This window comes from Penaeus japonicus, unplaced genomic scaffold (genome assembly GCF_977035675.1).
Source record: "Penaeus japonicus unplaced genomic scaffold, GWHDUDI00000001_assembly GWHDUDI00000019, whole genome shotgun sequence".
NCBI classification, from domain to species: Eukaryota; Metazoa; Arthropoda; class Malacostraca; order Decapoda; family Penaeidae; genus Penaeus; species Penaeus japonicus.
The window spans coordinates 18,816,762-18,834,261 of NW_028234421.1; the positions used below are offsets into that span (position 1 = coordinate 18,816,762).

The following is a 17,500-nucleotide window of genomic DNA, read 5'->3' on the forward strand; positions in this document are numbered from 1 at the left end:
TAATCAATTTGTACTGCTAACATTTCATTATCATCACTACCGCCAAAGTCACCATACTTTCTCTTCATTTCAACACAAGCATTCGAACACCATAATCATTCTAACCTTTTCACATATAACCCCTCCCCGCCCCCTCCCCCATTCACATGTAACCCCTCCCCGCCCCCTCCCCCATTCACATGTAACCCCTCCCCGCCCCCTCCCCCATTCACATGTAACCCCTCCCCGCCCCCTCCCCCATTCACATGTAACCCCTCCCCGCCCCCTCCCCCCACTCACATATAACCCCTCCCCTCCCCCTCCCCCATTAATATGTAACCCCTCCCCGCCCTCTCCCCCATTCACATGTAACCCCTCCCCGCCCTCTCCCCCATTCACATGTAACCCCTCCCCGCCCCCTCCCCCATTCACATGTAACCCCTCCCCACCCCCTCCCCCATTCACATATAACCCCTCCCCGCCCCCTCCCCCATTCACATGTAACCCCTCCCCCCCCCCCCCCATCCACCCCCTCCCCCTCCCCCATTCACATGTAACCCCTCCCCCCCCCCTCCCCCATTCACATGTAACCCCTCCCCACCCCCTCCCCCATTCACATGTAACCCCTCCCCACCCCCTCCCCCATTCACATGTAACCCCTCCCCGCCCCCTCCCCCATTCACATGTAACCCCTCTCCGCCCCCTCCCCCATTCATATGGAACCCTTCCCCGCCCCCTCCCCCCACTCATATATAACCCCTCCCCGCCCCCTCCCCCATTCACATGTAACCCCTCCTCACCCCTTCACCCATTCACATATAACCCCTCCCCGCCCCCTCCCCCCACTCATATATAACCCCTCCCCGCCCCCTCCCCCATTCACATGTAACCCCCCCGCCCCTTTCCCAATTCACATGTAACCCCTCCCCGCCCCCTCCCCCATTCACATATAACCCCTCCCCGCCCCCTCCCCCATTCACATATAACCCCTCCCCGCCCCCTCCCCCATTCACATGTAACCCCCCCCCCCCCCCCCCCCCCCCCCCCCTTCACATGTACCCCCCCCCCCCCCCCCCCCCCACTCACATGTAACCCCTCCCCGCCCCCTCCCCCATTCACATGTAACCCCTCCCCGCCCCCTCCCCCATTCACATGTACCCCCTCCCCGCCCCCCCCCCCATTCACATGTACCCCCCCCCCGCCCCCTCCCCCATTCACATGTAACCCCTCCCCGCCCCCTCCCCCATTCACATGTAACCCCTCCCCGCCCCCTCCCCCATTCACATGTAACCCCCCCCCTATCCCCATTCACATGTAACCCTCCCCCATTCACATATAACCCCTCCCCGCCCCCTCCCCCATTCACATGTAACCCCCCCGCCCCCTCCCCCCACTCACATATAACCCCTCCCCGCCCCCTCCCCCATTCACATGTAACCCCTCCCCACCCCCTCCCCCATTCACATTCAACCCCTCCCCGCCCCCTCCCCCATTCACATGTAACCCCTCCCCGCCCCATCCCCCATTCACATGTAACCCCTCCCCACCCCTCCCCCATTCACATGTAACCCCTCCCCTCCCCCTCCCCCATTCACATGTAACCCTCCCCTCCCCCTCCCCCCACTCACATGTAACCCCTCCCCGCCCCCTCCCCCATTCACATGTAACCCCTCCCCTCCCCCTCCCCCCATTCACATGTAACCCCTCCCCTCCCCCTCCCCCATTCACATGTAACCCTCCCCGCCCCCTCCCCCATTCACATTCAACCCCTCCCCGCCCCCTCCCCCATTCACATTCAACCCCTCCCCGCCCCCTCCCCCATTCACATGTAACCCTCCCCGCCCCCTCCCCCATTCACATGTAACCCCTCCCCACCCCCTCCCCCATTCACATGTAACCCTCCCCACCCCCTCCCCCATTCACATGTAACCCCTCCCCGCCCCCTCCCCCATTCACATGTAACCCCTCCCCCCCCCCTCCCCCATTCACATGTAACCCTCCCCGCCCCCTCCCCCATTCACATGTAACCCCTCCCCTCCCCCTCCCCCATTCACATGTAACCCCTCCCCTCCCCCTCCCCCATTCACATGTAACCCCTCCCCGCCCCCTCCCCCATTCACATGTAACCCTCCCCGCCCCCTCCCCCATTCACATTCAACCCCTCCCCGCCCCCTCCCCCATTCACATTCAACCCCAACCCAGCCCACTCCCCCATTCACATGTACCCCCTCCCCGCCCCCTCCCCCATTCACATATAACCCCTCCCCGCCCCCTCCCCCATTAACATGTAGCCCCTCCCAACCCCCTCCCCCATTAACATATAACCCCTCCCCGCCCCATCCCCCATTCACATGTAACCCCTCCCCGCCCCCTCCCCCATTCACATCTAACCCCTCCCCGCCCCCTCCCCCATTCACATGTAATCCCTCCCCTCCCCCTCCCCCATTCACATATAACCCCGCCCCGCCCCCTCCCCCATTCACACATAACCCCTCCCCGCCCCCTCCCCCATTCACATGTAACCCCTCCGCGCCCCCTCCCCATTCACACATAGCCTCTCCCGCCACCTCCCCCTCCCCTTCCCCCCACCCTACCCGTCCCCTCCCCCATTCACATATAACCCCTCCCCGCCCCCTCCCCCATTCACACATAACCCCTCCCCGCCCCCTCCCCCATTCACATGTAACCCCTCCTGCCCCCTCCCCCATTCACATGTAACCCTCCCCGCCCCCTCCCCCATTCACATTCAACCCCTCCCTGCCCCCTCCTCCATTCACATTCAACCCCTCCCCGCCCCCTCCCCCATTCACATGTAACCCTCCCCGCCCCCTCCCCCATTCACATGTAACCCCTCCCCTCCCCCTCCCCCATTCACATGTAACCCCTCCCCTCCCCCTCCCCCATTCACATGTAACCCCTCCCCTCCCCCTCCCCCATTCACATGTAACCCTCCCCGCCCCCTCCCCCATTCACATTCAACCCCTCCCCGCCCCCTCCCCCATTCACATTCAACCCCTCCCCGCCCCCTCCCCCATTCACATGTAACCCTCCCCGCCCCCTCCCCCATTCACATATAACCCCTCCCCGCCCCCTCCCCCATTCACATGTAACCCCTCCCCGAACCCTCCCTCATTCACATGTAACCCCTTCCCACCCCCTTCCCCATTCACATGTAATCCCTCCCCTCCCACTCCCCCATTCACATATAACCCCCCCCCCCCCCCTCCCCCATTCACACATAACCCCTCCCCGCCCCCTCCCCCATTCCCCTCTACCCCCTCCGCGCCCCCTCCCCCTTCACACATAGCCTCTCCCGCCCCCTCCCCCTCCCCTTCCCCCCACCCTACCCGTCCCCTCCCCCATTCACATATAACCCCTCCCCGCCCCCTCCCCCATTCACATGTAACCCCTCCCCGAACCCTCCCTCATTCACATGTAACCCCTTCCCACCCCCTTCCCCATTCACATGTAATCCCTCCCCTTCCACTCCCCCATTCACATATAACCCCTCCCCGCCCCCTCCCCCATTCACACATAACCCCTCCCCGCCCCCTCCCCCATTCACATGTAACCCCTCCCCGCCCCCTCCCCATTCACACATAGCCTCTCCCCGCCACCTCCCCCTCCCCTTCCCCCCACCCTACCCGTCCCTTTTCTCTCGCAGTTCTGGTCGCTCTTCACGCCCTGCAGAAGCCAGTTCAAGAACGCCGTCACGCTGGTCCTCGAACAAGCTGACCTGGTGACGAGACTGGTGGACAGGTACCCCGACGACCTGCAGCTGGTCACCACGGCAGATGGTAGGGGTTCGGTATATGTGTGGTAGATTAGTGGGTAGGTTGGAAGGTTGGTGGGTCTGTGTTAGCGATGGAGGGAACGAGAGAGGGAGGAAGGTGTACAAAAAGAGAGTGGGGTAAAGAAAATACAAGAGAGGGGGGGGTGTAAAGAGAGTGCGAGAGAGAGGTGAGAGGAGAGAAAGAATGAGAGAGAGGAGAGAGGGAAGAAAGAATGAGAGATAAGAGAGAGGAGAGAAAGAATGAGAGAGAGGAGAGGGGGAAGAAGGAATGAGAGATAGGAGAGAGGAGAGAAAGAATGAGAGAGAGGAGAGAGGGAAGAAAGAATGAGAGATAGGAGAGAGGAGAGAAAGAATGAGAGAGAGAATATGTGTGCAATTACATTCACTGGAAACTAGTCCTTCGCCAGGGATCGTCTCGGCGCACGCGCAGGGCAGGATCGCCTCGCTGCTGGGCGTGGAGGGCGGCCACGGCATTGACTCCTCCCTGGCTGTGCTTAGGACTCTGTACCGTGTGGGCGTGCGCTACATGACCCTCACCCACAGCTGCAACACGCCCTGGTGAGCCACACGGAGAGCGAGAGACTCTAGAGCAGGGGTTCCCAAATTTTTTGTTCCTCAGTACCCCTTAGGCTTTTTATAGGTTCCCATGTACCCCTAACGCGTCGATAAACACGTCATTTCTAGATTGGTACAGGTAGTCCTACAGATCTACACTGCAGATCAAGCCATGTGAGGTTTATAATAGTAAAAACAAATGGTATTACCTTACACCCAAGAAATTTCAATAAAGGTGGTGCTAATCAACACAAAGAAAATGAGAAAAGTGCAATCTGAGTGCAGATTACAACACCATGTATTGTGCAAGTAATTGTTTCCTTCAGACCAAATGTACCCCCTGAAACGTGCAAATGTACCCCTGGGGGTACATGTACCCCAGTTTGGGAACCCCTGCTCTAGAGAATCGATGTTGACTTATGGTTGGATCTTTATATTGCTTCTTTTTCATTTGTGTTTCTTTGTCATCTTGTCGTCTCCTCCTGTTCTCTGTGAATTTCTTCTTCTTCCTTTTCTCCTCCTACTCCTTCTTCCATCCTTCTCCTCTTCCTACTACTACTACTACTGCTACTACTACTATTATTACTACTATTACTCTCACTATTAATAGTACTACTACTATCGCTATTGCTACTACATCTATAAACGAGAATAATAACAATAATGATGATAATGAGAGTGTATTCCCTTCTACTTTTTCCCTTTCTTCCTATTCTTTTCTTATCTTACTCCCTCTTCCTCCTTCGTCATCTTCCCCAACTTCTCTACCTATTCATCTCCTCCTCCTCCTCCACCTCCTTCTCCTCCCCCTCCTCCTCCTACTCCTACTCCTACTCCTACTCCTACTCCTACTACTACTACTACTACTCCTCTTTCTCCTCTTTCTCCTCTTTCTCCTCTTCCTCCTCCATCTCCTCCTCTTCCTCCTCCTCCCTTTCCACCTCCTCCTCCATCTCCATCTCCTCCTCCTCCATCTCCTCTTCCTCCTCCTCCTCCCCCTCCTCTTCCTCCTCCTCCTCCTCCCCCTCCTCTTCCTCCTCTTCTTCTTCCTCCTCCTCCTCCTCCCCCTCCTCTTTCTCCTCCTCCTCCTCCGTCTCCTCCTCCTCCTCCGTCTCCTCCTGTTCCTCCTCCTCCCTCTCCACTTCCTCCTCCCTCTCCACCTCCTCCTCCATCTCCATCTCCTCCTCCTCCATCTCCTCTTCCTCCTCCTCCTCCTCCCCCTCCTCTTCCTCCTCTTCTTCTTCTTCCTCCTCCTCCTCCTTCTTCTTCTTCTTCTTCTTCTTCTTCTTCTTCTTCTTCTTCTTCTTCTTCTTCTTCTTCTTCTTCTCCTCCTCCTCCTCCTCCTCCTCCTCCTCCTCCTCCTCCTCCTCCTCCTTCTCCTCCCCCTCCTCCTCCTCCTCTTCCTCCTCCTCTTCCTCCTCCTCTTCCTCTTCCTCTTCCTCCTCCTCCTCCTCTTCCTCCCCCTCTTACTCTAGTTCTTTTATGGACTCTTTCTGTATATATGAGGTGACTTCTTCTTTCCAACAGGGCAGACAACTCGAACGCGGAAGAGCAAGAGGGAAAGCAAGTGCTTGAATCTGGAGGCTTAAGTCACTTTGGAGAGGTATGGAAATTAATGCCATATATATATATATATATATATATATATATATATATATATATATATATATATATATATATATATATATATATATATAAACTTTTTTTATAATTCTGTTTTTTTTTTATATCCTTGATTTTTTTATCATTATTAGTAATTCGTTGTTACGCACGCACAAACTCAAGCGTCGCGTTGACGCCGCGTTTGAAAGCGCTTCGTGTGAGCGGTAGTTTCTAACGCCGAGTTTGCTAACGCACGTTGGAAAGCGCCTCGTGTAAACCGGGCCTCATTTTCATTCTTTTCTGTTCGTTATTTTCTTCTCTCCTTTTCATTCTTTTTTGTTCGTTATTTTTTTCGCTCCTTTTCATTCTTATCTGTGCGTTATTTTCTTCTCTCCTTTTCATTATTTTCTCTTCGTTATTTTCTTCTCTCCTTTTCATTATTTTTTCTTCGTTATTTTCTTCTCTCCTTTTCATTCTTTTCTGTTCGTTATTTTCCTATCTCCATTTCATTCTCTTCAATTCGTTATTGTCTTCTCTCCTTTCCATCCCTCACCAAATACCCCTCCTCAATATTGAACACCCCCCCTCCCTTCATCTCGCCCCTAATCCCCCTCCCTCCATCTCAACCAACCACCTCCACCTCCTCTTCCCTCCTTTTCATTTCCAGACAGTCGTGAAGGAGATGAACCGACTCGGGATGCTGGTGGATCTGTCTCACGTCGCCGCTCCCACGATGCGCGACGCCCTCAGCATCAGCCGCGCGCCCGTCATCTTCTCCCACTCTTGCGCCCGCGCCCTTTGTAACCACTCCAGGAATGTCCCGGATGATGTTCTCCTGAAGGTGGTGAGTGTCTTGGTGTGTGTGTGTGTGTTTGTGTTTGTGTCTTGGTGTGTGTGTGTGTGTTTGTGTTTGTGTCTTGGTGTGTGTGTGTGTGTGTGTGTGTGTGTTTGTGTGTGTGTTTGTGTTTGTCTGTGTGGTTGTGTTTGTGTGTGTTTGGTTGTGTTTGTGTTTGTGTGTGTGGTTGTGTTTGTGTCTTGGTGTGTGTGTGTGTGTTTGTGTTTGTATGTGTGTGTTTGGTTGTGTTTGTGTGTTTGTGTTTGTGTGTGTGGTTGTGTTTGTGTCTTGGTGTGTGTGTGTGCGTGTTTGTGTGTATTTGTGTTTGTTTTTGTGTGTGTGTTTGTGTTTGTTTTTGTGTTTGGTTGTGTCTGTGATTGTGTGTGTGTTTATGTTTGTGTGTGTGTGGTTGTGTTTGTTGTGTTTGCGTGTGTGTGTGGTTGTGTTTGTGTGTGTGTTTGTGGTTGTGTGCGTGTATGTGTGCGTGTATGTGTGCGAGTGTTCCTGGTGGAGATGATCTGTTTGTGGTGGGTATGTGTGGGTGAGACAGGGAGGGGGAGGGGTAAAGGAAGAGATAGGAGGGGAGGTAAAGATAGAAAGAGAGGTGCGGTGAAGTTTACTTTGTTGCTTTGTAGATTTTGTCATACTATGTATGTTTTTCCTTTGTCCTTATTCCTTGTCTTATATTCATCTAGCTTATTTATTACCTATATTTCCGTTCCCTTTTCCATCTTTACATAATTACTATTGTTATTATTATTCTTTTCCCTTTCCTCCCCCACCTCTTCTCTTCTTTCTCTTCCTCCCCCTCCCACTCATCCACCTCCTCCTCCTCCTCCTCCTCCTCCTCCTCTTCCTCCTCCTCCCCCTCTTCCTCCTCCTCCTACTCCTCCTCCTCTTCTTCTTCTTCTTCTTCTTCTTCTTCTTCCTCCTCCTCTTCCTCCTCCTCCTCCTCTTCCTCCTCCTCCCCCTCTTCCTCCTCCCCCTCTTCCTCCTCCTCCTCCTCTTCTTCTTCTTCTTCTTCTTCCTCCTCCTCCTCCTCCTCCTCCTCCTCCTCCTCCTCCTCCTCCTCTTCTTCCTCCTCCTCCTCCTTCTCCTTCCTCTTCTTCTTCCTCTTCCAGCAAGAGAACGGAGGTCTTGTCATGGTCACCTTCGTCGTCCACTTCCTCTCGTGTGGTCCAACGGCAACCATTCAGCACGTTGTGGGTTAGTCTTACGTCAGTATATTTGTTTATAATTAGCATTATCTTGTGTTACCGATCATCTCATTATCTCTCAGTATATCTCATCATGTCGCATTATTTATTGATATTTAATCATATCACAAAAACTATGACTATCCCACAGATACTCTTTTTTTATCAGTATTTAACTCTTATCTCAACTCAGTTTCTTAATAGTTCGTCTTTGAACATATTATTTCTAAATGTTACTTAACAGTTCCTTAATAACAGGGAATTTCTAGGTATTTCTCAATCTCTTGATAATAGATAGCATTTCAGTGTTTCTTGATAAATGCTTAAAAAATTATTTATCTTAATGCTTTGTAATTTCTTATCAATAACAGATAACTTCTTAATGACTTCGTGGTGAGAGACAAGTTCTTAATATATCTAATTGATTTTTTAATATCTGACAACTTCTGAAGACATAAACCCTTTAAATACCTAAGCAGTTCTTAAACAACTGACAACTTCTCAAAATTTCTTAATGATTATTAAAAAACAGAGAGATGAGAGAGGAGTTTCCAAGCTTCCAATATTCCTTAATAGCTCTTCAATAACACACACACACACACACACACACACACACACACACACACACACACACACACACACACACACACACACACACACACACACACACACACACACACACACACACACACACACACACACACACACACACACAGACACACACACACACACACACACACACACACACACACACACACACACACACACACACACACACACACACACACACACACACACACACACACACACACGCGCGCGCGCGCGCACGCACGCACGCACGCACACGCACACACGCTTAACACCCCTTTAAAGGTTCTTACCCTCTGGTTGTTGCACAGATCACATCAACCACATACGAGACGTGGCTGGCGTGGATCACATAGGCCTAGGTGGAGACTTCAACGGAACCCCGGTGTGAGTGCACGAGGCCACGTTATTCAGCTGAGATTCATAAGTCGCTTTTATTTCTTGGTATTGTTATTCGTTTTAGTTTCGGGAATGTTGGTTTTCTTTGTGGTTTGGGATCACCGGTCAATCTGGTGTAGGCGTTTGCAATCTCCTTGTTTTTAATTTCTGAACTGGATTTGAGACTTGATACTTGTAACGGAAGTTTCTCTAGAAAAAAACATACATGTACAATTTAATATATATATATATATATATATATATATATATATATATATATATATATATATAGAGAGAGAGAGAGAGAGAGAGAGAGAGAGAGAGAGAGAGAGAGAGAGAGAGAGAGAGAGAGAGAGAGAGAGACCCTCTTTCTCTTTTCCTTCCTTCCCTCTTTCCATTCTTCCTTTCCTTTTTCCCTTCTCCTTCCTTCCCTCTTTCCCTCCTCCTTCCTTCCCTCTTTCCCTTCCCCTTCCTTCCCGCTTTCCTTTCCCCTTCCTTCCATCTTCCCCCTCTCCTTCCTTCCCTCTTTCCCTTCTCCTTCCTTCCCTCTTTCCCACCTCCTTCCTTCCCTCTTTCCCTTCTCCTTCCGTCCCTCTTTCCCTTCTCCTTCCTACCTTCCACCCTTCCCTCCTTCCTTCCCTCTTTCCCTTCTCCTTCCTTCCCTCTTTCCCTCCTCCTTCCTTCCCTCTTTCCCTTCCCCTTCCTTCCCGCTTTCCTTTCCCCTTCCTTCCATCTTCCCCCTCTCCTTCCTTCCCTCTTTCCCTTCTCCTTCCTTCCCTCTTTCCCACCTCCTTCCTTCCCTCTTTCCCTTCTCCTTTCTTACCTCTTTCCCTTCTCCTTCCTACCTTCCACCCTTCCCTCCTTCCTTCCCTCTTTCCCTTCTCCTTCCTTCCCTCTTTCCCTTCCCCTTCCTTCCCTCTTTCCCTCCTCCTTCCTTCCCTCTTTCCCTTCCCCTTCCTTCCCTCTTCCCTTCTGCCTTCCTCCTTTTCCTTCCCTCTCCTTCCTTCCCTCTCCTTCCCCTTCCTCCCCTCTCCTCTTCCCCCTTTTCCTTCTCCTTCCTTCCCCCTTTCCCTTCCCCCTCCTTCCCTCCTTCCTTCCCTCTTTCCCTTCTCCTTCCTTCCCTCTTCCTTTCCCCTCTTCCTTCCTCTTCTCCTTACTTCCCTCCACCCTTCCCTCCTTACATCCCTCTTTCCTTTCTTCCTTCCCTCCACCCTTCCCTCTTTCCCTTCTCCTTCCTTCCCTCTTTCCCTTCTCCTTCCTTCCCTCTTTCCCGTCTCCTTCCTTCCCTCTTTCCCTTCTCCTTCCTTCCCTCTTCCCCTCCCCCCTCCTTCTCTCTTTCCCTTCTCCTTCCTTCCCTCTTTCCCTTCCCCTTCCTTCCCTCTTTCCCTTCCCCTTCCTTCCCTCTTTCCCTTCCCCTTCCTTCCCTCTTTCCCTTCTCCTTCCTTCCCTCTTTCCCTTCTCCTTCCTTCCCTCTTTCCCTTCCCCTTCCTTCCCTCTTTCCCTTCTCCTTCCTTCCCTCTTTCCCTTCTCCTTCCTTCCCTCTTTCCTTTCCCTTCCTTCCCTCTTTCCCTTCTCCTTTATTTCATCTTTCCCTTCTCCTTCCTTCCCTCTTTCCCTTTTTCCTTCCCTCTTTCCCTTCCCCTTCCTTCCCTCTTTCCCTTCCCCTTCCTTCCCTCTTTCCCTTCCCCTTCCTTCCCTCTTTCCCTTCCCCTTCCTTCTCTCTTTCTTTTCTCCTTCCTTCCCTCTTCATTTCCCCTTTCCCTTCTCCTTCCTTCCCTCCACCCTTCCCTCCTTCCATCCCTCTTTCCTTTCTTCCTTCCATCTTTCCCTTCTCCTTCCTTCCCTCTACTGCTCCTTCCTTCCCTCTACTCTTCCCTCTTTTCCTTCTCCTTCCTTCCCTCCTTCCTTCCCTCTTTTCCTTCTCCTTCCTACCCTCTTTCTTTTCTTCCTTCCCACCTTCCTACCCTTTTTCTTTCTTCCTTCCCACCTTCTTTCCCTCCCTCTTTCCCTTCCCCTTCCTTCCCTCTTTCCTTTCCCCTTCCTTCCATCTTTCCCTTCTCCTTCCTTCCCTCTTTCCCTTCCCCTTCCTTCCCTCTTTCCCTTCCCCTTCCTTCCCTCTTTCCCTTCCCCTTCCTTCCCTCTTTCCCTTCCCCTTCCTTCCCTCTTTCCCTTCCCTTTCCTTCCCTCTTTCCCTTCTCCTTCCTTCCCTCTTTCCCTTCTCCTTCCTTCCCTCTTTCCCTTCCCCTTCCTTCCCTCTTTCCCTTCTCCTTCCTTCCCTCTTTCCCTTCTCCTTCCTTCCCTCTTTCCCTTCCCCTTCCTTCCCTCTTTCCTTTCCCCTTCCTTCCCTCTTTCCTTTCCCCTTCCTTCCCTCTTTCCCTTCCCTTTCCTTCCCTCTTTCACTTCTCCTTCCTTCCATCTTTCCCTTCTCCTTCCTTCCCTCTTTCCCTTCCCCTTCCTTCTCTCTTTCTTTTCTCCTTCCTTCCCTCTTCATTTCCCCTTTCCCTTCTCCTTCCTTCCCTCCACCCTTCCCTCCTTCCATCCCTCTTTCCTTTCTTCCTTCCATCTTTCCCTTCTCCTTCCTTCCCTCTACTGCTCCTTCCTTCCCTCTACTCTTCCCTCTTTTCCTTCTCCTTCCTTCCCTCCTTCCTTCCCTCTTTTCCTTCTCCTTCCTACCCTCTTTCTTTTCTTCCTTCCCACCTTCCTACCCTTTTTCTTTCTTCCTTCCCACCTTCTTTCCCTCCCTCTTTTCCTTCTCCTTCCTACCCTCCTTCCATCCTTCTTTCCTTTCTTCCTTCCTTCCCTCTTTTCCTTCTCCTTCCTACCCTCCACCCTTCCCTCCTTCATTCCCCCTTTTCCTTTTCCTTCCTCCCCTAGACTGCCCGAAGGACTCGAGGACACCAGCAAGTATCCTTACCTCTTCGCCGAACTCCTGAAGGATCCTCGCTGGACTGATGATGACCTGAAGAAGCTGGCGGGGATGAACCTCGTCAGGGTGTTCCGCCAGGTGGAGCAGGTGGGTTGGGTGGGGGGGGGGTCTTTATCCTAACCGGTTATTGAGTCTCCTACTAGCCAGGAATAACTAGGGAATGTCGTCCTTAATTAACTACAAAAGTGACCTTTTCCTCCGAATCCTCTATCTCTTAACCCACCCACGCCCTCCCGTACAGGTGAGAGACAAACTGGCAACGGAGAGCCCTTGGGAAGACCGTCTCCCCAAAGAGATCGCGGCTAAATACGAGACCTGCGCGCCATCTTGGTACTGAAACCTCAACCTGTGTTTGTTTGTTTGTTTGTTTGTTTTTCTTTCTTTCTTTTTTCTTTTATGTGTGTGTGTGTTTGTTCCGCTAACCTGTGACTTTTAATTATATATTTTTTTTTTTTCTTTTTTTTTTTGCGAGGAGAATCTGTTCAAGATCTTTAAGCTAAAGGGATAAACAGGTGAGGTTGGGTAGGCCTATTTGTTGACTCCTTGGTCACTAAGGCGGTTGTGGAACCATTTATGTGTAAATAATGTTTAAAAAAAAAACACAGAGGATTAATCTGTTTGTATAACCTATTTCTTGTTTTTCTTGTAATCCCGAGAAAAAAACAGCTTGTAACTGCTTGTTAAGCTTGTTTATTTGATGTTAAAGACAACAACTATGAAGTTGCTGTTGAAGGCCAAACAAAATGTAGTCATTAAACAGAAATAAATACTTTTGCTCTTAGATTTTCAGTTCTGAATCAAATAATGCATAAATAGAAACTGCTCCATGGTATTAAATGAGTATACACATATACATAGTACGTGAGATAAAAAATAAACATTAATAAAATAAAAGATATTAACAACAGTTTGCTCATTGTTAACCTACTTTCATACTTACCATACATATATAATACATGTATGAAAAGCAAACAGAGAAATACATGCAGTCAGATAGAAAGAGTGATGGTTGTAGGAGTAGAGATGGAGAGACTTTTTTTTCTTACTTTGACGAGTTTATTGCGACAAGTGATTGAGAGAGAGAGAAAGAGACTACAATAGGTTTGCTGAGACAATCGGTTACATCTCAAAAGGAAAGATAACACATATCATCCTCAACCTCGATAGAGAGATAGGGGAGAGGAGGGTAGAGAGAGAGAGTTAGGGGAGGGGGGGTAGAGGGAGAGAGAGATAGGGGAGAGGGGGTAGAGAGAGACAGAGAGATAGGGGAGGGGGAGTAGAGAGAGAGAGAGAGATAGGGGAGGGGGGTAGAGAGAGAGAGATAGGGGAGAGGGGGGGTTGAGAGAGAGAGAGAGAGAGAGGAGGGGAGTAGAGGGTGAGAGAGATAGGGAGGGGTAGAGGGTGAGAGAGATAGGTGAGGAGGGTAGAGGGAGAGAGAGATAGGGAAGGGGGGAACAGAGACAGAAAAAAAAAAAAAAACATTAATCTCCCCCCCTGTTTGAAAAGAAAAGATGGTGATGAATATGCTAATGGCAGTGTCCCTGAGGCTGTCAAAGCTATCCTTTAATAACGCCATAGTTTGTGTTCGCATAATTGTACTCTCTTCTCTCCTTCTTTTCTTCACTTTCTCTTCTGTCTTGAGTTTAGCTTTTCTCTTGCGTTCGTTTTCTTTGTCTTCCTCGTTCGTCTTATTCTTTGCAACCCTTACATTTTTTTTCTCTCTCTCTCTCTTTCTGTCTGTCTGTTTCTCCCTCTCCCTCTCCCTCTCTCTCTCTCTCTCTCTCTCTCTCTCTCTCTCTCTCTCTCTCTCTCTCTCTCTCTCTCTCTCTCTCTCTCTTCCCTCTCCTCTCTCCCCCTCTCTCTCTCTCTCTCTCTCTCTCCCTCTCTCTCCTCTTCTCCTCTCTCTCTCTCTCTCTCTCTCCTCTTCTCTCTCTCTCTCTCTCTCTCTCTCTCTCTCTCTCTCTCTCTCTCTCTCTCTCTCTCTCTCTCTCTCTCTCTCTCTCTCTCTCTCTCTCTCTCTCTCTCTCTCTCCCTCTCTCTCTCTCTCTCGCTATCTATCCATCTATCTATCTGTGTGTGTGTCTTTCTCATCTCTCTTTCTCTATCAATTAAACCAATCGACTATCTCGCATGTTATCTCACGTCTTAAGTAGCGCTCCTCGATGTAGAACGGATAATCATTTAATTATCCTTTCTTGATGGAAATGTGTCGTGATGGAAGGCTATGGAACACCTAAGTCCACCCTTTGTTTGGTTTGTTTTCGTTTTCTTCGTTGACGGTTTTTCTTCGCTTCTTTTTTTCAAACATTTTCCGGATTTGAATTAATTTCCTTGCTTTCTTTTTTTTAAACCTGGACTAAACATATTTGCCTTGTAATCATTATGATTATGTGATGGACACTTATTAAAATCACTGTGTCTCCATTGAAACGTGATGAGCTTCACTTTTAGTAAATATGATTCAGAAAATATAAATATCATCAAAACAAAATATTCGTGTTATTTTGTATGGCGAGCTGTCTCAATATCGAAGGTGTAAACAATTCAAAAACATAAATAAAAGTTATCTTTAATATAAGGAAATACTTATAAATACTTACACACAAAGTAGGTAGCAATCAGGAACAGGAACTGATCAAAGTAAAACAATAAGATTTACATATTACACAACCATTGGTAAAAATCACAGTTTGGAGCTCTGTTATAGATTGAAAATCACATTTATGGAGAAGAGGTGTGAATGAGAATTTATGATAATGCTAAGACGAAGCATTGTTTATATTGCATTGTAGAACTATTCATTCTCAAATAAAATAACTTCACTCATAAAGTCATTCATGAAAAGGGTATGAATAAGAATGAATAACACTCCTTTGACAGTATGATCACTCCCATAATGAAAATTTTCTCCTTTCTTCATTTATTATATTCATTCGTTTATGTATTTATTCTTCATATTCATTCATTCTTTTATAAGGTAAAGAATCAAATCCCGTTTCAAATCGCGTCTAAAAAAAGAGAAAAAACAAATGAAACAATGCACGAAGCGGTATCGAGCTTTCAAATGACCAACACACCTTTTCAGAGCGGTGAGATTTGGGTTTATGTACCCTAGATTCTAAAACACATTTTAGGCAAAGCGAAGAAAAGGGGCAATAATATCACATTTATATGGGGGATAGATAAACGAATTATTGCACTGGAGTGTACTAAAGATAATATACAGGAGCATGTCAAAACTTGTGCCGCGTCTTATAATAGGCCTTACTGGGAACTTGGTTGTGTTTTGTCATTAATCCTTTTTTTCATTTAGAGACTTTGAAGCAATCACCAAGGCTGGACTAGCCTAGCCTTTACTTTATGATGCTCCCCTAAGCTTACCTCTTATTATCTGTTTTTTTCTTTCTTTCTTTCTTTTCATTGAACTACACAACCGCATTCCCTATGGCACCTTCGTGAACTGAAACCGTCATTTGAGTGCCCTTTAATTCACACCTTTGACATATAGTAAGGGGTTTCCACACACCTGGTGGGTGTTGAATTTCACATCTAATCCTATTAGATTCGTGTCCCTTAGTCCACTTATGTTTCCTCCCCTTCACCCATTAGACATGAGCCTCATAGATCGTACCTTTGTTTAACCTGATCGCGTCACAGGGTTCCTGAAGATAAAGCAATTTTACACAGATGATTCTTCCAACAAAAATAAAGGATAGTCTATTACGCACGTTTCTTTTTATTTCAGTCCATCTGAGAAAATGATAAAACATAAGACTGGTTTTATCTAGAACTATAATGTAGATAACAAGCAATTGAGGGAGATATATGCTATTGAACACAAAGGCCGGGGTGTGTATCTCATGGCAATTTTAACTATCTAATCGCGGATTTTTTAAAAGCATTGGGAGGTAGTTCATGCATTCAAGGATAAATCATACTACATTCTGGAAAAAAGTGAATACTGTGGCATTGTCAAACTCTGACTCTGACGCTTATGAATTCTAACTGACGAAAAGTTATGAAAGTAAGTCTTTTGTTTTATGTAACGCATTTTTTTTTTTTTTTTTCAAATCAGCGTGTTTATGATAATGGTCTGAATTATGTTTACATAATTCAGACGAAAAAACTTTTTGGATGAGTCTCTCTCTCTCTCTCTCTCTCTCGCTTTCTCTCTCTCTCTCTCTCCCTCTCTCTCTCTCTCTCTGAAAAGGATAAAGTCTAATCCCTGAATATCTATCAGTCCATCTTGGGCTGGTACAGCGACCCTCGACATCGACGCAGAGGAGGTCGACTCAGGTAAACGAGGTCGAAAAGCCACTCCGGAAGGTGAACCGCGCAGAGGACCTTGACCAAGTAGTAAAAGTCGACGGCTCGGTACCTCGCCCTGGGGAACCGCTGCGTCAGAGCGAGGGTCACGGCACGTAGAACCGGCGTCAGGTCTTGGTACTGGAAGGAGGAGGGAAGGCGGGAAAATGGTGAAAAAATGGAGAAAGGATGATTGATGAAGTTGAAAGAAGTTGGAAGTGATGGCGACTTGGAAGTTTAGAGAAAAAAGGAGGTTTGTGAGCTTGACGTGATGGTCAGTGAGGCAGGGAAGTCAGACTACAGTTTTTCGTTTGTTTTTTGTTTTTTGTTGTTGTTTTTTTGTGCAGAGTAAAACGAAAGAAATATTCAGACTCTATCCGAGCACGACGAGTATTTTGTTTGGGATGCCAATCAAAAATAGTATAGGAAATTCTGTAAATATATAGGTAGATAGATAGATATGAATAAATACAGATAGATAAAGAGAGAGCAATGTACAAACTGAAAGAAACAGAGCCAAATTATGGAAGTTGGCCTGTGAATTAGAATATCGTATAAGGGAAATAACATGCTTACAATTCGGGATTCCACACAAAAATGTAGGGTTCTAACACAGAATTTCAAACAAGAAAAGTAGGCATATAACTCGAAATTCCACACTAAAGAAATTTCATACAAGAACGGTAGGCCTATACCTAAAAATTCCACCTAAAAAATCTAGTACTACATCTTCCACAAATTCCATATCAGATTATTGATCCTGTGAGAGGTTACTCACAAAGGGTATTTTGAAGCCAAAGTCTGGTGATCTTGATTCCTTTATTTGGTGAATATCGGCACGGTTATATGGAAATAATTACTGGTATCGATAGCTTTTGTTCTCTGTTCGGTGCGCGTCTTGCGGACGGGGCGGGCTCGCAGCGCCGGCTCGGCGCTCACGGCGCCTCTCCGAGGCGAAACCAGGTGTGTCTGCTGGCGAGGTCTGGAGAGAGGGGGAATGACCTGAGGTCGGCCCGTTTTATCTTGACCAGTCTGGGATGCCATGACGAGTTGCCTCTTCGTCTTTATAGCATCTAGGCCACGTGGCTTTCTCATGTCTCCACGTGGCTTGCACGTTGTCTCACAGATCCAACAAACCATGAATTCCACTAAAGATCTGTAATCCGGAAAGCCCTATGGTGTTCACCGTCGCCTTCGCATCGACGCATCCCGAGCCGCTTTTTTTTTAATTGTCCAGACACATTCAACGAAATATCATAGAAAGATTGCCACGTCCTTCGTCTGGGGAATGGTTGACGGAGGCAAGTGTCCAAAAAATTAAAGGATTACGACATGGTCATCGT

General features: G+C 48.5%; 2 protein-coding genes across 2 annotated transcripts in view; one reads left to right on the top strand and one right to left on the bottom strand.

Moving 5' to 3' along the window:
• LOC122256782 (dipeptidase 1) overlaps positions 1–12,748 on the top strand; it is a 13,970-nt gene extending 1,222 nt beyond the window's left edge. Inside the window, exons 4-11 of the mRNA XM_086547477.1 lie at positions 3,644–3,776; positions 4,180–4,330; positions 5,855–5,930; positions 6,597–6,773; positions 7,886–7,970; positions 8,860–8,935; positions 11,801–11,939; positions 12,094–12,748. Coding sequence (XP_086403603.1) covers positions 3,644–3,776; positions 4,180–4,330; positions 5,855–5,930; positions 6,597–6,773; positions 7,886–7,970; positions 8,860–8,935; positions 11,801–11,939; positions 12,094–12,189 — 933 coding nt within the window. The 3' untranslated portion in view covers positions 12,190–12,748. The remainder of the gene's footprint in view (positions 1–3,643; positions 3,777–4,179; positions 4,331–5,854; positions 5,931–6,596; positions 6,774–7,885; positions 7,971–8,859; positions 8,936–11,800; positions 11,940–12,093) is intronic.
• A 1,661-nt stretch (positions 12,749–14,409) lies between these two features.
• Positions 14,410–17,500, bottom strand: part of LOC122256792 (D-beta-hydroxybutyrate dehydrogenase, mitochondrial) — a 14,016-nt gene continuing 10,925 nt past the window's right edge. The window contains exon 9 of the mRNA XM_043021728.2: positions 14,410–16,298. Within this exon, the coding sequence (XP_042877662.2) occupies positions 16,089–16,298 (210 nt within the window). The 3' untranslated portion in view covers positions 14,410–16,088. The remainder of the gene's footprint in view (positions 16,299–17,500) is intronic.